At 42.3% G+C, this 26,102-nt stretch overlaps 1 protein-coding gene across 1 annotated transcript in view; it reads left to right on the top strand.

Annotated features, from left to right (window-relative positions):
- pid1 (phosphotyrosine interaction domain containing 1) overlaps positions 1-26,102 on the top strand; it is a 98,085-nt gene that overhangs the window by 38,347 nt on the left and 33,636 nt on the right. The window contains exon 2 of the mRNA XM_034168149.1: positions 23,203-23,349. Within this exon, the coding sequence (XP_034024040.1) occupies positions 23,203-23,349 (147 nt within the window). The remainder of the gene's footprint in view (positions 1-23,202; positions 23,350-26,102) is intronic.

Raw genomic sequence — 26,102 nt, 5'->3', positions numbered from 1 at the left:
AACTCACGCATGCGCACGAGGGTTCAAGCATGTCTGACGTAAAAACATATGAATGAAATCCATATAGTTTTTGAAAAAAACAAAAAGGACCTATACTTTACGGACAGACCTCGTACACTCAACAAAAATTACACTCAACAAAAATATAAACGCAACACTTTTGGTTTTGCTCTCTTTCTGAAAGGTGCAGTTTTGTTTTATTGGGGGGGTGGGGGGGATACCAGTCAGTATCTGGTGTGACCACCATTTGCCTCATGCAGTGCAACACATCTCCTTCGCATAGAGTTGATCAGGTTGTCAATTGTGGCCTGTGGAATGTTGGTCCACTCCTCTTCAATGGCTGTGTGAAGTTGCTGGATATTGGCAGGAACTGGTACACGCTGTCGTATACGCCGGTCCAGAGCATCCCAAACATGCTCAATGGGTGACATGTCCGGTGAGTATGCCGGCCATGCAAGAACTGGGACATTGTCAGCTTCCAAGAATTGTGTACAGATCCTTGCAACATGGGGCCGTGCATTATCCTGCTGCAACATGATGTGATGTTCTTGGATGGCACAACAATGGGCCTCAGGATCTCGTCACAGTATCTCTGTGCATTCAAAATGCCATCAATAAAATGCACCTGTGTTCTTAGTCCATAACACACGCCTGCCCATACCATAACCCCACCGCCACCATGGGCCACTCGATCCACAACATTGACATCAGAAAACCGCTCACCCACATGACGCCACACACGCTGTCTGCCATCTGCCCTGGACAGTGTGAACCGGGATTCATCCGTGAAGAGAACACCTCTCCAACGTGCCAAACGCCAGCGAATGTGAGCATTTGCCCACTCAAGTCGGTTACAAAGACGAACTGGAGTCAGGTCGAGACCCCGATGAGGACGACGAGCATGCAGATGAGCTTCCCTGAGACGGTTTCTGACAGTTTGTGCAGAAATTCTTTGGTTATGCAAAAAACGATTGTTTCAGCAGCTGTCCGAGTGGCTGGTCTCAGATGATCTTGGAGGTGAACATGCTGGATGTGGAGGTCCTGGGCTGGTGTGGTTATATGTGGTCTACGGTTGTGAGGCTGGTTGGATGTACTGCCAAATTCTCTGAAACATCTTTGGAGACGGCTTATGGTAGAGAAATGAACATTCAATACACGAGCAACAGCTCTGGTTGACATTCCTGCTGTCAGCATGCCAATTGCACGCTCCCTCAAATCTTGCGACATCTGTGGCATTGAGCTGTGTGATAAAACTGCACCTTTCAGAGTGGCCTTTTATTGTGGACAGTCTAAGGCACACCTGTGCACTAATCATGGTGTCTAATCAGCATCTTGATATGGCACACCTGTGAGGTGGGATGGATTATCTCAGCAAAGGAGAAGTGCTCACTATCACAGATTTAGACTGGTTTGTGAACAATATTTGAGGGAAATGGTGATATTGTGTATGTGGAAAAAGTTTTAGATCTTTGAGTTCATCTCATACAAAATGGGAGCAAAACCAAAAGTGTTGCGTTTATATTTTTGTTGAGTGTGTGTGTGTATATATATATATATATATATATATATATATATATATATATATATATATATATATATATATATATATATCATATAGTACTGATATTTGAGAAGTGAAATGAAGTTTCTAGTATTTACAGAAAGTGAGCAATAAACAAAATTGGGCAGGTGCATAAATTTGGGCACCCTTGTCATTTTATTAATTTGAATACACTTAGCACGAATTATTGGAACACAAAATTGATTTGGTAAGCTCACCGACCCTTGACCTCCTTACACAGGTGAATCCAATCATGAGAAAGGGTATTTAAGGTGGCCATTTGCAAATGTTTCCCCTCTTTGCATCTCTTCTAATGATTGGCAAAATGGGAGCCTCTAAACAACTCTCAAATGACCTGAAAACAAAGATTGTTCAAAATCATGGTTTAGGGAAAGGATACAAAAAGCTATCTCAGAGATTTCAGCTGTCAGTTTCCACTGTGAGGAACATAGTGAGGAAATGGAAGACCACAGGCACAGCACTAGTTAAGGCCCGAAGTGGCAGGGCAAGAAAAATCTCAGATAAGTTGAAGCGAAGGATGGTGAGAACAGTCATAGTCAACCCACAGACCTGCTCCAAAGACCTACAATATGATCTTGCTGCAGATAGTGTCACAAGGAGATGCTGTATGATGCTGTAATGCAGAGGAAGCCTTTTCTGCATACACACTACAAACAGAGTCACTTGAGGTATGCCAAAGCACATTTGAGATGAAATGAGATATACTTTATTGATCTCACAGTGGAGAAATTATGTTTACACTCCAGTTACCTCAGATAGCAATTCATCCACAGTTATTACTTGTTTACCGTAATAATGGCACACATCAGAATTAAAGACAGCACATACACATTTGACATTGTTTATGTACCCTAAGTTTGAATGTCTGTTATCCAAATTGAGGCAAGTGGGTGAAGGCCATGCAGCAACCCTGAGATGCGCCGCCGTCAGCTTGGGGGAGGAACGGAGGCCAGCTGCAGCTAAAACTGCACCGCCCCCGCAGAAGGGGAAAGGAATGCTTGGGGGGAGGAACGGAGGCCAGCTGCAGCTAAAACTGCACCGCCCCCGCAGAGGGGCGTGGGGAGAGGGAATGGAGCATGCTTCAGTCCTGTGAAAACAGTTTGTCTTTGTGAGTTTAGATAAGAAACAGCCAAAGGTTCCCCAGACCGAAGAAATTCCTCTGGAGGGAAAACAGTCGGGCAGTTTGACCTTCAGGCTTGATAAGCCTGTAATGTTGTGGTTTGAGCAGTGAAAAACAGTTTTAACAGTTCCACTTGAACAACCAAATCTCAGTTATGAATTAAGAATAGTCCCAATTATGAATTAAGAATATTCACCGGCCTCTGAAATCTTCACTCCAACTGCAAGGCACGCATCTGCTCCAAGATGTCATCCAATTTGCGTCTGAGTTCAAGAGTCATCGCAGTCTGAGAATGCACTGCCTTTCCAACCTCATTAATCATGACGGACAAGCAAGGGGCCGTGGTTGTTGATGCCGCTGTCTTGCCAATTTTCCTGTAGATCAGGGCAGCACATAAGCCAAAAAGTACCAGCCCTGCTACCATAAGACCAAAAATGAATAAATCCTTGACGTCCTCAACAGAGAAAGGCGCAAAGCATGCCACAGGCCAAGAACTCCAGGAGTCGAACATAGCACGCAGGATACGTTCCATCTGGGCAGGTAGGATCCCCCAGTCTTGACCTTCTTGTAGAAAAAATGTTGTCAATAGCATTCAGAGACCTGCTGATCAGTTCCATGGTTAATCCAGTAGTAGTCCAATAGATCCAGTATCCAATATAATTTGAGGAATTCACAGTCTGGTGAAGTAGGGACTTGAAGGTTAAAGCAGAGAACAGAGATAAGGGAGAGTGGAGGAGATGTGACCGCCCTCGTCGGAGTCTCAAGCTGAATGCAAGCAAGCTTCATTTTTAAATAAGGTGCTGTGGACTGATGAAACTAAAATTAAGTTATTTGGACATAACAAGGGGTGGTATAAATGTCTGAAAAAGAACACAGCATTCCAAGAAAAATGCTTGCTACCTACAGTAAAATTTGGAGGTGGTTCCATCATGCTGTGGGGCTGTGTGGCCAGTGCAGGTACTGAGAATCTTGTTAAAGTTGAGGGTCACATGGATTCTTGAGAACAATGTTCATGAATCATTGACAAAGTTGAAGTTGCGTCGGGGCTGGATCTTTCAATAAGACAACGACCCTAAACATTGCTCAAAATCTACTAAGACATTCATGCAGAGGAACAAGTACAATGTACTGGAATGGCCATCTCACTCCCCTGACCTGAGTATTATTGCAAATCTTTGGTGTGATTTTAAGCCGGCTGTCCATGCTCGGAAACCAACAAATCTGAGATGTTTTGTAAAGAAGAATGGTCCAAAATACCTTCAGCCAGAATCCAGACTCATTGGAAGCTATAGCAAGCGTTTGGAGGCTGTTACTTCTGCAAAAGGAGGATCTACCAAATATTTGTGTATTTTTTTCTGTTGGGCTTCCCAAATTTATGCACCTGCCTAATTTTGTTTAAAGAATTATTGCACACTTTCTGTAAATCCTATAAGCTTCATTTCACTTCTGAAATATCAGTTGGTCTGTTATATGATATATTTAACTGAAATTGCTCATCCAGACAACCCATGATTTATAAAGGAAAATCATGGTAATCATCAGAGGAGCCCAAACTTGTACATACAACTTTATGTGTGTGTGTGTCTATTAGAAAAGTATCCAACCTTATTATTTTTTTCAAAAACCATATGGATTTGAATCACGTGTGATTACATCAGACATGCTTGAACCCTCGTGGGCATGCGAGAGTTTTTTCACGCCTGTCGGTTACGTCATTCACCTGTGGGCAGTCTTTGAGTGAGGAGTCGCCCACCCTCTCGTCAATTTTTCATTGTTTAGGAATGGCTCAGAGACTGCTGCTTTGCAGCGTCTCGCCGTTTCAAGTTGAAAACTTCCACATTTCAGGCTCTGTTGACCCAGTAAGTCGTCAGAGAACAGAGAACTTTCAGAAGAAGTCGGCATGAGGAGTTTATTCGGACATTCCATTGTTAACGGACATTTTGTAATGAAAGAACGTGCGGGCAGAGTCGTATGTCAAACAGTGGAATGTCCACATAAAGTCCTCATGCCGGCCTCTTCTGAATCTTCTCTGTTCTCTCACGACGTCCTGGGTGAATTAAGCCTTAAATTAGGATGTTTTCAGCTCGAAACAGGCCGATGACGGCACCTGGAAGCGCTGCACGACGTCCCACTCCATGGGAAGTCCTTACAGCGACAGAAACACCCCATAATCTCTCATCAGCCGTTAAACTTTTCTCCGAAAACCAGCTTAATTTCTCGAATAGTGTCCACTCGGATATTCCTCACAGTTCCAGAAAAAATGTTGATAAAGCAACGCGCGCCGTCTCGAGCAGCGTGTGAAACAAAGGAATTCAGCCGAGAGGGCGGGACCACATCTCACTCAAGGCCTGCCCACAGGGAAATGACGTCACCGACACGCGTGAAAAAACTCACGCATGCGCACGAGGGTTCAAGCATGATTGGTGTAATCGCACGTCATTCAAATCCATATAGTTAAAAAAAAAAAATAAAAGTGTCGGTTTCTTATCTAATACACCACGTATGTATATATATAAAATGTGTCTGTGTATGTATGTACAGTAAAAAATGGTTGTTTTTGGAAACTAACCATTTGGTTACTTTCCGGTGGACTGAGATAACGCAGATGAAGTGCAATGTGAAAGGCCACGGACAGGTACCTTGAATGAAAATCGAACCCAGGTCTGCATATTGGTCTTCCATATCCTTGTCCCACTGATCTGCCTGTTCTGCTTTATAGCACAGTAAGAAAACAGTGTCTTATTTTAAATATGTTCTGTAACTTTCATCCCTAAGGGCCCTGTCTGTCCCACTGGTGTTTAGGAGGATTTGCGGATGGAATGCGCACAAAAGTGGCCCACATCCGCCAAACAACCGCAATAACCGTGTAACATTCCTGTATGAGTCGGCCGGCATCCGAACACGTCCGTGATCATCCGCAGAGGCATGCATGTCCACAGCCAGGATTTTTGAGCGGCTCAAAAATTCTGCTGCTGATGAGATCCGCATCACTGCCTGAACACATACTGAAGACATACGCAGGACATACACAACCAACGCGCCGCATATCCCCTGTCATCCGCTGATATCCGCAACTGACGGGTTGGCGCAGGTTGGCGGCGGACCGGGACAGCGTGCAAAACAGATATGACGCGTGCCCAGCACGGCCACATCACTGTCGCAAATGGTATGTCGTGCATGCAGACAGAGTGGGCACGGATGAAGCGAGTGCATCACGGCTGCTGTGCCCCTCATGGGGCGCCTTCGCGGTCGCCTTCGCTTCTGTTCCGTTATATCCGCTTTTCTTCCTCATGGATTCGCTGATCCACCCCGGGGACATTTGTCATTTCTGCCCACCTTTGTTACGGACGCTCAGCTTTTGTCTCCTCATTTCATGCGCAAATCCTCCTAAACGCCAGTGGGACAGGGCCCTAAGGGGTTCACCATGTGGGCTGACTATGGAGCATCAAGGTGTTGTGCACAGGTCAAAATTTTATCATCCTGTAAATTTGAACACATTATTGATGACTGTGCAGTTATGGATGCACCGATCTACATTTTTTCACTTCCGATCCCGATACCTGAAATTGGATATCTGCCGATGACAATACTATTCCGATACCAGAGCTCTGTTTGCTTTGATATTATTATCATTATTGTTGATTTTATATAAGGATTTTCTTAACAAGAAGACCTTGAAAGTTCAGTTACAGTTTGCCAGAAGGTATATCTAAGATGAAAGCCTAGATTTGATGTTTTGGTGAAAGAATGACTCTCTGTCTGCCTGCCTGTCTCTTTTTCTCAGTTTTCAATTTCCTTTAGTTACCACTGCTGCGAGAGTAAAAATTAAAAGTTAAGTCCAATGTGTCTGTCTCTCTCCTTCTCTGTCTGTCTCTGTCCTCTCTCTCTCTGTTTCTCCTTCTCAGTTTTCAATTTCAATGGAGTTTTAGTAACGTGGGAGACATTTTTTCCATTGTCAAAGCAAGTGTTACGAGTAAAAATTAAAAATTAAGTCCTCTCTCCCTCTGTCTCTTCCTCTCTCTCTCTCTCTCTCTCTCTCTCTCTCTCTCTCTCTCCCTCTCGTTCACTCTCTCTCTCTCACTGTTTTCCTGCTGAACAAACATGGAACTTTTTAGAAACACAAAGCCGTTCAACTGGAAAATAAACCGTAAATTTCAAAATGTATCACCAGCGATGCTCACGCGACAAACTCTTAACTAATACTGAACCCCTGTCAAACATAGCAAGAATATGCAGGAACCATGCCGACACCAAATGTTGCCATAATCCGACGCAGTCATGAAGAAAAGAGGCGTTGTCAGCAGTAACGCATCTGGATTACATTGTCCACACCTGCATGATGCATCCAAAGCGCATGTAGACAACAGGTAGATGACACAGGCTGCTGTTAGATGGCCATAAAAGGCGCTGAAGACTGCCCGATGTCCAAATGTCTGGATGGCAAACACGGGACCAGAGTGGGAAGCAGTGCTATGTTCCTCACACGCACGTGCGTGCGACACAAGTGAGGTCCCCGCACATGCGTGGGGCTGCAATTCTCACTCAGTCGTGTGTGTGTGTGTGTGTATGTATACATAACGCTGCATTAACCACTAAGCACACGCACGTGCCACTGGACAACTTTGCTGAAGGTTTGCTGCCATTGGGCCATGCTGTCCCATGCATCAGACAGAGCGCCTTTCCAGGGAACTATATTTATTCTTTATTGCTCGCTTCAGCAGCACAACACAACTCTGGACACTGCCATGGTTGGATTATCACATGGGATTTATTTTTTTATTTTGGGTGAGAAGATTTTAACCACAGGCTGCAGTCCCGGCTCCATGTCCACACTGTGGACATGGAGCCAAGTACAATAACTGAAGTTATTGTACTTGGCCCCACAAATCTTAGAAGCATGGTGTCTAACCAGATCGTTACTCTGGATGGCATTTCCCTGATCTCTAGTAATACTGTGAGAAATCTTGGAGTTATTTTTGATCAGGATATGTCATTCAAAGCGCATATTAAACAAATATGTAGGACTGCCTTTTTGCATTTACGCAATATCTCTAAAATCAGAAAGGTCTTGTCTCAGAGTGATGCTGAAAAACTAATTCATGCATTTATTTCCTCTAGGCTGGACTATTGTAATTCATTATTATCAGGTTGTCCTAAAAGTTCCCTAAAAAGCCTTCAGTTGGTTCAGAATGCTGCAGCTAGAGTACTGACGGGGACTAGCAGGAGAGAGCATATCTCACCCGTGTTGGCCTCCCTTCATTGGCTTCCTGTTAATGCTAGAATAGAATTTAAAATTCTTCTTCTTACTTATAAGGTTTTGAATAATCAGGTCCCATCTTATCTTAGGGACCTCGTAGTACCATATTACCCCATTAGAGCGCTTCGCTCTCAGACTGCGGGCTTACTTGTAGTTCCTAGGGTTTGTAAGAGTAGAATGGGAGGCAGAGCCTTCAGCTTTCAGGCTCCTCTCCTGTGGAACCAGCTCCCAATTCAGATCAGGGAGACAGATACCCTCTCTACTTTTAAGATTAGGCTTAAAACTTTCCCTTTCGCTAAGGCTTATAGTTAGGGCTGGATCGGGTGACCCTGGACCATCCCTTGGTTATGTTGCTTTAGACGTAGACTGTGTTTCATAATTATTGTATGGCCTTGCCTTGCAATGTGGAGCGCCTTGGGGCAACTGTTTGTTGTGATTTGGCGCTATACAAGAAAAAAGTTGATTGATTGATTGACTGTGCAACACTCTTGGACCATTGTTGCACAGAGAGGTGCAGCTGCCCTTGTTATATACAGTTATGATGGAGACAATATTCACATTATTTACATCACCCATGGGAAGGAATGGACAAATATCTGTACTGTAAGGTCTATTGTGGTTATAACAGCCTGTTCAGATTTGCGGCAGCATGCACACAGTAGCGCACAGTGCTTTCAGTTTGTTAGCCGTTGTTCACATTCACTGTACATGATAATGCATAATTATTATCATGATGAAGCATGCCACATAGATTTCAACAGTTGCTTTGCGCTCCGGGGGGTAGACATTATTATACATGGCACGTGCAGGTTATACCGACAGGCTTTGCCATACCAGATCTATCTCGAGGTTCCTTCGTATGTGCTCTAATAATTTTGGATCTAGTTTTTCCGCCATATGAATATGTAATTTGTGGTCAGATGGTCCTCAGATTGCACATGGACCGCCATTGGATAGGTCACCAACTCAATGGTGTCTGGAGGGTTTTGAACGTGTGTATCACACACAGGCCGATTTTGACCAACTGTGTGGACTCTCGCAGATGGCTGTCAGAACGTTTTCGAACTGAAACCCGACACTTTTTGGATGTGTGCCGATTTGTCATTCTGACGCCATTCTGCGTGATTCTGGATATGTGTGATGGGGTATGAAGGACTGTAATGGACATTTTTACCCTTACAGTGGACAGAATCTCTGTTTGACTGTCCTCCTCAGCTGTGCTCTGAGCTGGCATTTCATAGTGTTTCACAGCCTTGGGAGGCTGAAGTGGCTAACTTTTTAGCACACATTTTCGGGTGGAAATTTGCCGATTCTTTCAGCTTAGAATATTGCGGAAGAGAGCTCTCTCAGACAGCTCAGCTTCAAAAACCTCCCCCTCCCCTCAGCAGCAAACAAAGCAGAGAGCAAGCAGCAGTTGAGAGGTTTCACAGTGGCTCTTCTCTGGTATCAGAAAATGTGGCTGGTTGGATCGGTATTTCCTGATACGTGAATTACGTCTGTATTGGAAGCCGATCCCGATACCGCAGCATATTGTTGTTCTCGCACTAAACTGATACATACTCAGTTTCATAGTCTCAGTGAAATGTACATAAAAAATACTTCACGTCTAATGTTAATTGGGATTCTGGAGAAAATGATACTCTTGAGTTCTAGAACAGATGAGCTGGCAGCCTACTGTCTACTCTACTATCTTTGCCACCACCCGGCAGACCTACAGCATTTGGAACACAGCTTGACACACACTGTCATTTTCAGGCTGCTGCACTGCATATGTTTCAGCCAGCCGAGTGTTGTCAACATACTACTGTGGTTTTAAGGCCACAACTGTACTTTGACCTAGCATCAATTTGTGCTTTCCAGATGTCCACTTGTTTAGAATTTCATGACCTTGTATCATTTAGCACTGCCGTATTTTCTCTTATGTTCAGATGGTTTGCATGCTGTCCTGATCCTATTCCTGCATTCTTTAATTTGTGTGTCTCAGTGGGCAAAACAAGGCCTGTTTTTGCTCTAAAGTGTCTTTCTTGTAAAAATGCTCCCCCAAGAGAAGGAAATGTTTAAGTTACCATCTGTGACCTGTTAAGCTCATCACTGCAGGAGATAAAGTGACACTCTCCCAATCCTGAGTCATGGACACAGTTGTCTTGTAATGGATTTAAAATGGTTGGCCCAGTTTATAAATAGAGATTCTCTGAACAATTAGCATTACTTTATCATTAATATTTAGGCACCGAAGCAGAGATGTGAATCTGACTGACCTGGCTATTTTGTTTTCACTCATCTATTCTTAAATATTAGTCCTTCTGTCATGTTTGGGTCCAACTTGAGATATGTAATATAGGGTGAGAAGGGGACTGATTATCTGCTGTGTTGACCATAGTCATTTATATATTGGATAAACCCTCTATGATGATGTCGAGATGCTCATTTCTGTTGTAAATTTGGGCTGTTTAACATGGGCTTCTGCAAGGAGTGACTCGTTTTTAGAGCCAGCCTCAAACATTCAAGAAATTGCAAGTTTTGGCACTTCTGTGTTGGCTTCATTTTTTTTTTTTTTTAGCACTGGTAGTTGCCCCTTGATGACAACCTATGATGGAAGCAGCTGATAGGTGGAGGAGGTCTGAAGTAAGACCAATAAAGATTATGTGGTTTTAGTAATGTTTCCCAGTTATGCAATTTGCAATGTATTGTCTCTGTCCTTGGAGAAGACACTTCATCTGCATTGTCTCAGTCCACCCAGTTGTAAATGAATACCAAACTGACATTACATCCAGGCTTCAAGCTTCCGAATTTGTGGTTTAAGTACTGGAACCAGTGGGTCTATTTGCTTTTTGCTTCTTCTCAGTAGTGTTTGATAAGATTATGTGGTGCCATTGTAGTGTCAGTTGTTTTTATGCTACAAAATGTAATTGCCAACGATATTATGTGATTATCAAAATCTTTATACATTCAACGTCATAGTTGTACAATTAAAACTAACGTGAGGGACCATCGTCAGCATTGTTTACAATGCTGTCAAGCATTGCTGGTTCCCCATCACTCCTTGGTCAGATTAAAAGAGACAGAGGAAAAGTAACCAGCTGCCATCCATTTTCAATCAGAGTGGACATTTTACAACCACAAGAGACAAGAAATTGCATTTCTTTATCATGAAGCTCTCGTAAGCCATTTGTTATGTCCACCAAGGATAAATCTGTGCATCAGTGGAGTGGAATGTGATATATTCTGTCTTTTTAAAAGCGTACAAACCAGCTGGTGCTGTCAAAAATTATTACCTAATGATATTATGATACTAGTAACAAAAGTTAACATTTATGAAGTGTTGGTCTAATTAGGAAAGGTGTTGTTTACGATATCCTGTTATCATTTAGTGTTTTCACAATTCTTTCTGCCACGTAATATAGTCACATCTGGACCATTGTAGTGGCGCATTATTATTATTATTTGCATTATTTTGAAGAGATTTAGTCAGATGTTCTTCTGGTTGCACTCTAACTGGCGCAGCCAATGTTTAAAATGTGTATACGAGGTCTATTAGAAAAGTATCCGACCTTATTATTTTTTTCAAAAACCATATGGATTTGAATCACGTGTGATTGCGTCAGACAAGCTTGAACCCTCGTGCGCATGCGTGAGTTTTTCCACGCCTGTCGGTTGTGTCATTCGCCTGTGAGCAAGCTTTGAGTGAGGAGTGGTCCAGCCCCCTCGTCGGATTTTCATTGTCAGGAAATGGCAGAATGATTTGGGCTTTTTTTCCATCAGAATTTTTTCAGAAACTGTTAGAGACTGGCAGCTGGAAACCATTAGAAAAATTTATCTGGCTTTCGGTGAAAATGTTACGGGCTTGGTAGAGAATAAGGAGTGTTACTGTCACTTTAAGGACGGCCCCCAGCGGCTGTGGGGCGTGCCACACTCCGAAGCCGCCATCGACAGGCTGAACGACCGTTTCATTTCTAAACGGATTGCTGTCTGGATCCGTGACCATCGTGTGCCATTTCTCTGGTTATCACAAGAGCTGGACATCAACCATTTTCCGGCAGATTTCACTTTTAACAAGAGATTTTGTCATGGAAAGCCGAGCGGAGGCTTCGCTCATCACGATGGATTCGCTACTGGAGCGAGACAAAACCACCTCCGTTTTGGTCTCACAGGACGGCTTTGAGATGGCGTTCAGACAGCTGTCGGTGGTTTTTCCATCGAGTGATTATCCGAGAAATTGTGGATGTGCCTGGACATGCCAGAACATGTCCCGTGAGGCTTCATCTTGGCATTGCTGTGCGCCATGCGGCACCGCAGCGACGCGCGGAATTCCTCCGCACGTCTGTCTCAATGTGCCGAAAAAAGTGCTGATGTCCACGTCTTTTCACAATTCCTGTGCTAGTCAGACGACGTCCCAGATAAAACACAGCATCCAGTTTGGAAATGAACGGCACATTCCACTGTTACAGGAGTTTTTGTCATGGAAAGAGGAGCGGAGGCTTCGCGCGTCGCGGTGGTGCCGCATGGCGCACAGCAACGCCGTGATGAAGCCTCACGGGACATGTTCTGGCATGTCCAAGCACATCCACAATTTCTCAGATAATCACTCGATGGAAAAACCACCGACAGCTGTCTGAACGCCATCTCAAAGCCATCCTGTGAGACCAAAACGGAGGTGGTTTTGTCTCGCTCCAGTAGCGAATCCATCGTGACGCGCGAAGCCTCCGCTCGGCTTTCCATGACAAAATCTCTTGTTAAAAGTGAAATATGCCGGAAAATGGTTGATGTCCAGCTCTTGTGATAACCAGAGAAATGGCACACGATGGTCACGGATCCAGACAGCCATCCGTTTATTCCGTCGATGGCGGCTTCGGAGCGCGGCGCGCCCCACAGCTGCTGGGGGCTGTCCTTAAAGCGACCATAGCACTCCTTATTCTCTACCAAGCCCATAACATTTTCACCGAAAGCCAGATAAATTTTTCTAATGGTTTCCAGCTGCCAGTCTCTAACAGTTTCTGAAAAAATTCTGATGGAAAAAAAGCCCAAATCATTCCGCCATTTCCTGGCAATGAAACAACGACGAGGGGGCTGGACCACTCCTCACTCAAAGCCTGCTCACAGGCGAATGATGCAACCGACAGGCGTGGAAAAACTCACGCATGTGCATGAGGGTTCAAGCTTGTCTGAAGCAATCACATGTGATTCAAATCCATATGGTTTTTGAAAAAAATAATTAAGGTCGGATACTTTTCTAATAGACCTCGTATATGATATGCATGTGTGTGTGTGTGTGTGTATGTATGTATGTATGTATGTATATATATATATATATATATAATGGTTAAAAATAAATCGAATAAGTGTAAACCTGCATGGACAAACTAAATAACAGAGAATAAATACATACCTTGTAACACACCAGCATCTTGCTTGTTTTTACGTCTTCTGAAGTGGCACACAGCAGTCAGAGAGGACATATATAGTCTTACTGTCTAACGCTGCGTCTTGCTTCTCAGGGGTTCGTAAGCTTTGATATTTCAACGCTTCACACGTTCCACATGATTAAGCGTCTGGTTGCCATCATCACCTTTGTCTTTTGAGTCTTTCATTTGACCAGCCATAGTCAATAAGCCAGTAATCATAGATGTCGCGAACAGCTAGCTGTGCTACCTGCTTCAAAATCTCGTGCACACACCACAGCTGTCCCGTTGAGATCGCTAACCCAGCGTTGCTTCCTCTCCAAGCCGTCATGGTCACACTCTTACAAAATCGGACAAACTTGTGCAGCTTGTAAAAAATGCAAACGCAAAAATTGTAAATAAATAAAATGCGGACATCAAGCATCGCAAACGATGGGACCAGGAATTCAGCTGACTGAAAAAAAAAACAAACAAACCAAAAATCAGATGTTGACAAAGCAGTGCATTCTGGGATTTTGTACTAGTTCAATAAATTATGTATTATGAACCCAGAAAAGCAGTTGAAGATGAGTGAGTGAGTGAATGAGTGATTAAATACAGTAATACTGATTTCTTTTAGCTTCTGCTATGTGCTCTGGCTTACCAGAGTAGATCCACTATGGATCTAGATGTTAATTTGGCACAAATTTTACACAAGATGCATCTTCTTAGGCTGTTCTATATCTACGAGGTCTGTCCATAAAGTATAGGTCCTTTTAATTTTTTTCAAAAACTATATGGATTTCATTCATATGTTTTAACGTCAGACATGCTTGAACCCTCGTGCGCATGCGTGAGTTTTTCCACGCCTGTCGGTGACGTCATTCGCCTGTGAGCACTCCTTGTGGGAGGAGTCGTCTAGCTCCTCGTCGGAATTCCTTTGTCTGAGAAGTTGCTGAGAGACTGGCGCTTTGTTTGATCAAAATTTTTTCTAAACCTGTGAGACACATCGAAGTGGACACGGTTCGAAAAATTAAGCTGGTTTTCAGTGAAAATTTTAACGGCTGATGAGAGATTTTGAGGTGATACTGTCGCTTTAAGGACTTCCCACGGAGCGAGACGTCGCTCAGCGCTCTCAGGTGCCGTCGTCAGCCTGTTTCAAGCTGAAAACCTCCACATTTCAGGCTCTATTGATCCAGGACGTCGTGAGAGAACAGAGAAGTTTCAGAAGAAGTCGGTTTCAGCATTTTATCCGGATATTCCACTGTTAAAGGAGATTTTTTTAATGAAAGACATGCGGATGGATTGCAGCGTCGGCTCGCAGCCGCCGTGACGCTCCGCCACAGGAAAAACACCTCCGTTGGAAGCCTTAAGGACAAGTTGGAACATGTCCAGCTGTTAAACAATTTCTCATATACTCACTCCACTGAAAGCCATCAAAAGCCGCCTGGATTTTACAAATGGTTAACAACACGGAGGTGTTTTTCCTGTGCTGCCGCACCGCGCCGGCTGCGTCCCGACGCGCGGACCCGTCCGCACGGACCCGTCTGCACGTCTTTCATTAAAAAAATCTCCTTTAACAGTGGAATATCCGGATAAAATGCTGAAACCGACTTCTTCTGAAACTTCTCTGTTCTCTCACGACGTCCTGGATCAATAGAGCCTGAAATGTGGAGGTTTTCAGCTTGAAACAGGCTGACGACGGCACCTGAGAGCGCTGCGCGACGTCTCACACCGTGGGAAGTCTTTAAAGCGACAGTATCACCTCAAAATCTCTCATCAGCCGTTAAAATTTTCACTGAAAACCAGCTTAATTTTTCGAACCGTGTCCACTTCGATGTGTCTCACAGGTTTAGAAAAAATTTTGATCAAACAAAGCACCAGTCTCTCAGCAACTTCTCAGACAAAGGAATTCCGACGAGGGGCTGGACGACTCCTCCCACAAGGAGTGCTCACAGGCGAATGACGTCACCGACCGGCGTGGAAAAACTCACGCATGCGCACGAGGGTTCAAGCATGTCTGACGTAAAAACATATGAATGAAATCCATATAGTTTTTGAAAAAAATAAAAAGGACCTATACTTTATGGACAGACCTCGTATATGGTGGGTTTTGAACCCACAACATTCTTGCTGGGAGATGAGTGCTAATACTGAAAATAAATGCAGCTGTATGTAGTTTATTTAAAAATGGTATTTTTGAGCCTGAGAGTTTTTTTTTTTTTATTTATCAAGTCTGGCAGCAAATTTAATCTGATCCAAGTAAATGTGATGAATAAATTCAAAGTTCAGATGTTGCACTTTGTGTAACACATTTGCTCTCAGATTTCATTAGATATTGAGGTGAATATGACTACTTGGAGACGTTCACCAAAATGAAACATTTGGACCTTTGACTATGTGTGCAGCCACTTTCAGAACCACCAGACCTCTGAAAATAACTCTGTAATCACCAAGGTGTTATATTCCAAACAAGGCTGGTTTTCATATTCCTGAAAGAGGAGCTTTATTTGGAGATTTGAGGCCTTTTTGCGTGACAGCAGCCATTGTTCAACATTTAGATCTGGAGCGTAGACGAGACACTTGTCTTATTGCTTGCCTTAAAAGCCGCAGTGCCTTGACGGCAGACACGGGAAACTTAACGGGCTCCAAGTTAAAGTCAGGAATAGAATCAGGAACTTGATGAGGAGACTTTTGAGTCTAGAGAAATAAGTAAATAAAAAAAAAAAATGACTGTAATAAAAATATTATGAATAGAATTGCAGCATTACTCCACAAGCAGCCCTCTGCTCGGGCTTTTTGCTCCTGGTGGGGGGGTGTAGGCGTCAGAGGACCTGCCACAGCCCGTCCGTACTGGGACCGACCGCAGGAATGTGAGCTGCTGTCAGGAAGCTGTAAAGTGCTGACAAAGAGGTCAGCGAACGTTTCCACACATGTGGCTTTCACAACTCCATCTTCCCCATTATTTCCCCATCTTTATCTTCTGCTTTCCTGGCATTCCCCTGCTCTGTCTTTTCATATATTTTTTTTTCGCAAAATTGTTTTTTGCTGTGGCGAGTTTGCTGTGGTTCAACAAATGCAGGTTTGTTTTTTTTTTATATGGAGGCCTTTCTTTCACAAGGGTATAGAATTGGGTCCATTTTAGGTCATCATTCTACTGGACACGTTGGATGAAGGGCATTTGAGAATAAATTTTCTTGTGTGTTTACCAATGTTGTGTGATGATTTAATAAAGAAGGTAAGTGCAATCCAGAAATTATTATTTGAAAAATTAAAACACTTAAAACCCTAGTAATGAGAAAACACTGTCAGCAATCAAGTCTCTAAATGAGACCTGAACACAGCCTCTGCGGAAGTTCCTCGGATTCTGCTAAAATACAGTAACTTTCTATCAAATGAGCGGCTACTTGGGGAGTCCCATATGAGTCATATTGCTTGCACTGTGAGGGAATATCATTTATGGCATCGTGGTCATGTTGAGTGTTTTTCTGATGATACGCTGGCGCCTCAGTGCTGAAAATGAGACGTAAAAATTAAAAATGAAGTCCCAAAGTCCCATGAGACATCCTGTATTCTTTATGAATTACATTGGTGCCGACTTGCAGCACAGCCAGATGAGCTCGGCTCAGATGTATGGAGTGACATTAATGCCATTAATGTCTGAAAGGAAAAAACTACAGATTTTGTTTATTTCTATTTATGTCCAGACCTCAAGGATCCAGTGACTAATTTCATGTTTATTTAGTTTGACTCAATAAAATGTTGTTCACATAGAAAACCTGTAAAGCCTACTTTTAGTACACAGAAAATTCACAAGAGGAATTGTTAAGGAATGGGATTGATAAGTGGAATCGATAATGGCATTGATGTCCATAAAATCTTATTGATACCCATCCCTAGTCAAGACTCCTCCCCCCAATCAGACTGAAAGAAGAAACGATGGACAACCTCCTTATGATTACTCTTGAAGGAGATGAGGTAGAAGCATTCAGCTTCGAGTCAGCTTGCGACAACTGGGCCAAGATGAATAAAAGAATTGATGTTACTACTTGAGCATTCTTTAATCAAATCTATGATAGAAATGTACATTACTGTTTTAGTTTCAGTGAATCTTGTGAGCTTATGATTTGGGTGTTATTGTGAGCTTAAGTACCTAATTGTCCAGTATTTTGGAATCATGGTATATAAAAGGTAAATTATCATGGTCTAAGTTAATTCCAGAGCTAGCTGCCTTTTATCTCTAAAATTTTAGAAAAAGTGGTGGCCAAACAGCTTAATGACATTTTAGATGAACACAATATTCTTGACAAATTTCAATCTGGGTTCCGTCACTTGCATTCTACTGAAACAGCTCTTCTTAGAGTTTCAAATGATATTTTAATGCTCAGAGATGCAGATGAATTTTCAGTACTTGTACTTTTGGATCTGTCTGCAGCTTTTGACACTCTTGATCGTGGTGTTCCAATTTAGAGAGTAAGGACATGGGTGGGCATTTCTGTGTCAGCCCTAGATTGGTTTTTATCCTATCTCTCTAACAGAGGTTTTTCAGTTGCTGCAACTAAATATACGTCCTCTTTTGCCATTCTGTCCTGTGGTGGGCCCCAAGGTTCTGTTCTGGGACCTGTTCTATTTACATTGTACTTGCTCTCACTTGGACATATTTTGAGTTCACTTAATGATGTATCATATCATTGTTATGCAGATGACATACAGCTGTACATTTCCTTTTCTCCACAAAATGTTTCTAGGGTATCTGTTCTTCAAAACTGTATTAATGTCATAAAAAGAAACTGGATGGCTGATAACTATTTGTCACTTAATACAGCAAAAACTGAAATCCTTGTCTGTGCCCCTGAGGAGTTTGTTCCCTCAGTGATTAAGAACCTTGGTTCTCTATCGTCTTTTGTTCACTCAGCAGTCAGGAATTTGGGTGTTACATTTGACCAAGCTCTCAAATTTGACACACACGTTACCCATCTTGTGCAATCATGCTTCTTTCATTTACAGAACATTGCCCGCCTTAGAAACATTGTCTCTCAAGCTGAGCTGGAACGGATCATCCATGCCTTTATTTCTTCATGTCTTGATTACTGTAATTCATTGTTCCATAGCCTCAGTAAGTCTTCGCTGGACCGCATACTAGGGCTGAAATGATTTGTCAAGTAATAGTCGAATAATTACAAAAAATGTTTGAGGCAAATTCTGTGCCTCGCAGCTTCGTTTAATGTTGTAGTACATATGCCAGGCCTGTGTGTGGCACTGTAATGTCCCCAGAAAAACAAACAGAAGAAGACTAGAACATGCATGAGCCATGTAAGCGCTAATCAAATTAGCACAATAGCTACAGCTTTCCAACGGGACACACAGAGTGAAATAAAGCCTTTTAGGAGAAAAACGGTCCATGCTGACCATCTGAAATAGCTTACTGTGCATGTAAAGCGAAGCAGTGTGTTTGTCTGTTTTTTTTTTTTTTTTAAAAAAACAACAAAAAAAACCAAACTTTTTTAAAAAAAAAAAAAACACTGTTTCATCCGCTGCCTGTTCTCCGCTCTACGTGGGGAGTGGCTATTCGCGCGGGGGCCGGTGGCTGCCTCTCTCTGCCCAGTGTGAGCGGCTCAGCACTGCCCTCACACATGTCCATCCCCGGATACACTGAGTCTCTGGAAGAAGTCCACTCTTCCTTCTGTGTTTTGCTCAGACTCAAACTGAGTGTTTCGCTTTTTAATTTTCGCTTTTTTGGGCAACACACAACGCTTCACAAACACGGTAACTCAAATAAAAAAATAATAATAATAATAATTTAAGAAAACTGACTGCGAGGCTTGCATGTTCAACCTCCAGCTGAAATGCGTCTGCTGAATCACAGAGAAAGGGATAAAAAACAAAAATCACGCAGGGTCCCAGTCCACCAACCTTAAAAAAAAAAAAGAAAAAAAGAAAAAAAAAGGTTAAATTTTACAAGTTGGGGAAAACAGAAAACAGAAAGCCACATCCCATCGCCATTTCAGCAAAATGTCAAGACTTTGGCCTGACTTTGAATGAGCTCCTGACACCGGGAAAGATCCAAAAGTTGGAAAGATGTGAAAAAATAAATGATTACTCAGGAAAACAGAAACACATCACAATCACCGTGATGATGCAGCGACATTGTGCCATTGCTTAGGGAGAGCCCTGGACTGTTGATGTTGTTAAAAATGCAAAAGTACTTTTTAACCAATTACTCAATTAATCGCCAGAATAATTGATAGAATACTCAATTGCTAAAATAATCGATACCTGCAGCCCTGCCACCTACAAATGGTCCATAATGCGGCTGCAGGGCTCCTTACAAGATCATCTAAGTGGTCTCATGTAACACCCATTCTGTCATTTTTGCATTGGGTCCCAATTCAGTTCAGACTGCAATTTAAAATGTTGATGACTTTTAGAGCTCTGCACAGTCAAATGCTACTTAATATCACTGAACTCTTGCACCCTTATGTGACAAGCAAGTCTCTGAGGACCAGAACCAGCTGTTACCAGCTGTACCAAGGTCAAGGCTGAAGACCAAAGGAGACTGTGCATTTTGAAGTCATGGCACCCAAACTGTGGAATGCACTGCCACTACACCTACGTTCCGTGGACTCTGTTGGAACTTTTAAGGAGAAGCTCAAGACCTATGTGTACAGGCTTGCTTTTAACTAGTTTTATGTTATTGCTGCTTTTAGTTTCTGTAATTTTATATCTGTTCCTAAATTCTTGTAAAGTACTTTGTGATTTTATCTTGAAAGGTGCTATACAAATAAACTTTACTTGCTTACTTTCTTTCAATTTCAATTTATTTTCATTTATATTACACCAAATCACAACAAAATTGCCTCAAGGCGCTTCACACAAGTAAGGTCTAACCTTACCAACCAAACTAACACAAGTAAGGTCTATCCTTACCAAACTTACTTACTTATTATTTGGTATATTTATACAGACAAAGAATGCCCTTTTTTTATACAAAGAATGCCCCCCACCAGGCAGCCGCCTAAGCGGCCCCTGAACCCCCGCTTTTTAAAGTGATTTTTCCATTCCATTACTCTGCTACAAAATCCTGGTGAGAACCCTGACCTGTTCAACTTCAAGATGATTTACATTTGTACATGAATAGTACTTTATTTAAAAAATTAATTTCGAAAATAGAGAACTCCCTTTCTGTCATTGGGTTGTTACATTGCCCTTTGTGGCTCACAGAGAATGGCATATGGTTTTTAGTTTTACTGTTTTCCTGAAAAATAAAATGTGGCACTGGCATATAACTTAACATCTGACCTAAGTTGAAATCATTTCCTTGTTTTTTCATGAGAGAATATCTGGATTTGTAAAATGGTTCATTGAGAGTAAGTAGTAAGAATGTTATTTGGCTTGTTTTATGTTTGTGTCCACAACAATTAGGCCATCACAATAAGGCTAATGGTGAATTGCTGTACAGGAGAGTCATTGTGTTCTCTTCAGTGAAATAATGATGAAAAAACAAGTTTATACATACTTCTGTATTGGCATCAGCCAAACTGAATTTGAAAATATCAGCAACTCTAATATTTACAAACAGATAATATTGTGAATCCCTAGTTTGCTGTATATAATTCAGAATAAATGGGGGAGTGAAAGATGTCACCACCCTGTTCAATGGTTTGGTAATAATATTGGACATTGTTACTCCGAGGGAGAAATAAATGCGGTCTGATTGATGTTCTACTTCTCCACGCCAAAATAATTTCCTCTCAGGTTTCAGGTGATCATGTGTAACCAGTGGTAAACAAAATTAAAAAGAAAGGATAGTTGCAGACACATAGCCCAGTTTTCCTGCTATAGTTGCGAAAGTCCTATTTTATTAGTTGTTCAGTTTTGACTTCACAGTTTAGAGGAAGTCCAGAAATTCCATTGTGTGTGGTACAAAGAGCCAGATAGACCATGTGGTTCTGCTCAGCCTGAGGAAACACTGACTGTAGACTGTAGTATGAGAGCAGGCGCAGAGGCGGACCTCTTCTCTTGTTTTGACGGCAGCAAAGCTCCCTTAATCTGTTCTTCACATTCAGTATTCACTTGAATGAGTCTCTTTCACTATTTCACTCACAGTCACCACAGTTGATGGGTGAGGGCAAATCTCAAAGATCAGTCAGGGATGCACGTATTTTGATCATAACACAGGTTTTGTAGTTTTGTTTCTGTACAACACCACAAAGGATTTGAAATGAAGCAGGCAAGATGTGCTTGTTTTTTCTTTTTTGTTTGTTTTGTTTTTTTAGTTTTAATTTGGGGGACGTAAGTCCTAAATAGGCCTTGACATCTGTTGGTACTGATACTTATCTCTGGATTTCCTAGTGTGAAGTAGATGAGAGTGTATGACGCCCTTGGAAGCAACACCTGTCCAATGCCAGTTACTTCCCCAGCCAAGTCTGGTACCCATAGACCGCTGTGCCAGCAGAACACAGCATAATTATTCATCAATCTGCACAAGTACAGTGGATAGAAGAATAAGTAAATCTCTGGAATAGGAGATTGTTGTTGTTGTTTTTTTTTTTAATTGCCAGCATGTGAACATGCCTCATTATATAGCAGAGTTTGTGCATAATGAAGCACAATCAGTGTGCATCCCGACAACCGACTGATCTCCATTATTAGAAGACAACAAAAGGTGTTAGACTAAGCAGTGACTTAAGCCCCGGTCACAACCCACCGTGCATTTTTTTTTTTGCCGTACGTTTTCTGTGGATGCCACGGCCACTACGTTTTTGTGAAAACATACGGAGGCAGTAACAAGAGGAGGGAGGGAGTACGTTCAACGCACGTCTCTAGGAGTGTAACGATAAAGAGAGTTGACAATAAAGCAGTGTGTGTGTGTGGGGTTGCTTTCGTTTTTATGAGCGGGACCGGAGCGGCAGGTGTTTTTCGGTGTCGGCGATGCATGAGCATGTCCAGCCTGCAGCGGTCAGTTGTACGAGTGTTTACTTGCCTCGAAAAGTTACAGCTAGTTAACAGACTGAAGCTGTGGAGTGTGTGTTGCTGACGTTTGGAAATAAAGTCCAAGTTCAAGTGAGAAGCTGCGTTGTGCATGCAAGTCTGTCGGCCTCCATAGTATGTGGTGAGTGCCGTAATCCATACTGCCTACGTACGGATTTGGTTAATTCAATAGTAATTGAATGAAAATGTGCTGCTTTGAATCCGTACTGAGGCAGTACTCACAACGTGCGTCATCTGTACTGCTGGTGAATCCGCAGCCTGACCGCAGCGAAAGTTCTGCATGCACTAAAACCTCTATGGCATGTCTGCGTGCTCCTAAATTCGTACTGAGGCAGTACTTACGAAGTACGGATCTCCAAATTTAGCCCACGTTTTTGCAAGTAGACTGCATGCACATGCAAGTACGGCGGGTTGTGACCACGGCTTTAAAGGGAACTGCTTAGTCTAAAAATCCACATCTGGATTTGAAGAAATTTTAGTTTACAGTGAGGGTAGTGGATACATGGAGCAACCTTTTTTGGTGGGCAAATAAACCTGAAAATGCACCAGAATGCATCTGAGATTTCAAATTTTTCTGGGGGAGAACCCCCAGACCCCCCGCCAAGGGGCTATGGAACCTCAGCCCTGCAGCCCTTGCCAAAAACCTTCAGTGTTTTTTTTTTGTTTGTTTTTTTTCATGGCCCACTTTCATTACTGGTTGAAGCATTGCTTATCTCTCGACCAGTGGACCTAATGTAACAGTTTATGTATTACAGTTTACAGTTGTTAAAAATTTAATAAAACCTATAAAATTGTTTGCTTGCCTATGATATTGCGTAACTGTTTGGTGTGTCCAGTTACTTTGGTAAAAACACTGCTTTTCTCTGTTCATCAGCACTTTCAAACCATGTTGAAAACCAAGCTTAATGTGCTGACATCGAGGAAGGAGCCGCTGCCCACAGTGATCTTCCATGAGCCTGAGGCCATTGAACTCTGCTCCACAACACCGCTAACAAAAGGCAGGACCCATGCTGGTTACAAGGTGAGAACACGTGAAACCTAATAATCCACCCCTGTACCAGAACAGCAAATCTATAATAGCATTAATAAAACCGTAATCCAGCTGTTGTTCCTTTTTCTTTTTGAAATGCATTTATTGTTTGTGAATTGCAGTCTTAAATATTGAATGTGGACACATTTGTGTGTGTCCATGTATTCTGGCATGACTGCATGTTTTCCTCCTCCCTCTCACTCCGTTAGGTGTCAGATGTGGAGTTTGATCCAATGAGGTATTTGACTCAGAGCCTTTTCTCTGCCCTCTGCTCTCAAAACAGACACCAAACACAGCTTTTTCTTAAAATACAGTAGCAGGCACATTCTGCTATTACACACAATACTTAGAATTAAGAAAACGTCTGTGTGTGTTTTCCTGCTTATGCGACAGCATTGTACTTGTACAAACAACTAGAGATGTTGTAGTCAAGTTTTTGTTTGTTTTCCCTGATCAGTCTTTTAATACTGAGTATCTGCTGAAGCAGAGTCCCAATCCAATAAGTTTATTTTCCTAGAAAATACACTTGCACCGAGTAAGCACATTAAATTCAATCCAATACATTATCAATCCAGTGTGTGTCAGCATGCCCACTCTGCATGACTTTCCTGAAGAGGGGGTGGGCCAATGCACAAGCATGTCGGAACACATGTCAATAAAATGTCTGATTTCATAACAATTAAAAAAAAAAAGGCAGTGCTAAAATACCCTTGGCCGTATGAGCATTGTGTTCTTTATAATTTGCAGTTGTTTAATTAATTATCAAGCTCCTATTGTCTTATGTACAGTTTGTACATGTTCAAATCAAATAATCTTTTGTTCATGTTCTGCAAATCAAGGAATATTTGTAGATCACTCTCTGTGCATTTGCAGGTATTATTAGATGTGTAAGTTGCCCATGCCATGGGCATTAACACACCCCCATACCATCACAGATGCTGGCTTTTGAACTTTGCGCTGGTAACAGTCTCGATGGTCTTTTACCTCTTTTGTCCGGAGGACACGACATCCATGATTTCCAAAAACAATTAGAAATGTGGACTCATTAGACCACAGCACACTTTTCCACTTTGCGTCTGTCTATTTCAAATGAGCTCAGGCCCAGAAAAAGCAGCTGTGTTTCTGGATGTTGTTGATCTATGGCTTTCACTTTGCATGGTAGAGTTTTAACTTGCACTTGTAGATGTAGCGACAAACTGTGTTAACTGACAATGGTTTTCTGAAGTGTTCCTGAGCCCACGCGGTAAGATCCTTTACACAATGATGCTGGTTTTTAATGCAGTGCCGCCTGAGGGATCAAAGGTCACGGCATTCAATGTTGGTTTTCGGCCTTGCCGCTTATGTGTAGAAAGTTCTCCAGATTCTCTGAATCTACTGATTATATTATGGACTCTAGATGATGGAATCCCTAAATTCCTTGCAATTGAATGTTGAGAAACATTGTTCTTAAACTGTTGGACTATTTTTTCATGCAGTTGTTCACAAAGTGGTGATCCTCGCCCCATCTTTGCTTGTGAACGGCTGAGCCTTTTCGGGATTCTTCTTTTATACCCAATTATGACACTCACAATTGGTGTCCTCAGTTCCCAAACGCTTATTGAGTGTTGTTAGAAGGAAAGGTGATGTAACACAGTGGTAAACATACCACTGTCCCAGCTTTTTCGAAACGTGTTGTAGGCATCTATTTCAAAATGAGCAAATATTTGCACAAAAACAATAAAATTTATCAGTTTGAACATTAAGTATCTTGTCTTTGTGGTGTATTCAATTGAATATAGGTTGAAGAGGATTTACAGATCATTGTATTCTGTTTTGCAGCTAGCTACCAGCCTGTGACGTCACCATGCTAACGTCCGCAAAATGTCTTGTAAGTTCAGAGGTGTTATTGGGTTCCAAAAACAGTGTTTCCAGTTTTACAAGTGCTTATTTATCACTAGCTTTTACAGAATATATTGGAAACATGCATATAAACATACAAAATGAAGTGGTTTTGGATGTCACGGTGCAGCTCTACTCTGATTACCTCTCACCCCTGCCACTCAAAAACAAAACTGAACAGATTGAAACAGAATGTGACATTTTAAGCTCTTAAAATAGGCCAAGGTTTGCCATCTTTGAACTTGTCCAAGGTCTGTGTCCCAAGAATGTTCTCTGTGAATTTGAAGCCTCTGGCAGCAATACGACTGGACATATGCTGAGCACAGACACATGGACTGACAGATGGACAGAGAGACAGACAGACAGACGGACGCAAAGCCTTCGCAATGCCCAATGTTAGTTTTTGTCCTGTACAAATCCTTTTCTCATTCATTAAACGTGTTCATTGTCAGCTGGTGTCTGGTGAGTCTTTAGTAAAGTTGTGTGCGTGCTCAAAACTTTGAGTGGACGTCAGACTGAGAACTTTGTCCCGTACTTGTTCGTAGCTTGCTAGTGGATGTCTGGTCAACGTTAAGCTGCTTTGTAATGTTGACAGCAGAAAAACCGTTACAGCAGCATTACATCTGCTGCGGGAGCTGATGGGAGATGTGGTCGATTTTTGATCTTCCGTTCACATTGGAAACATTGCACACCAGGTTTGTTGTTTGTCCACTCCTTCCATCAGAGTCCAAAATCCAATGATGCATTTGAACAGAGGTTGGCAACCCGCAGCTATTGGTGAGACTTTGGGAAAACATTGCCTCTGCCCTGGATTACAAACTATTCTGTAGTGGGATCAGGTCTGGGTAAAGGTTTAGACTCAAATA

This window comes from Thalassophryne amazonica, chromosome 4 (genome assembly GCF_902500255.1).
Source record: "Thalassophryne amazonica chromosome 4, fThaAma1.1, whole genome shotgun sequence".
Lineage (NCBI taxonomy): Eukaryota > Metazoa > Chordata > Actinopteri > Batrachoidiformes > Batrachoididae > Thalassophryne > Thalassophryne amazonica.
This window is presented reverse-complemented; position numbering and strand designations above follow the sequence as displayed.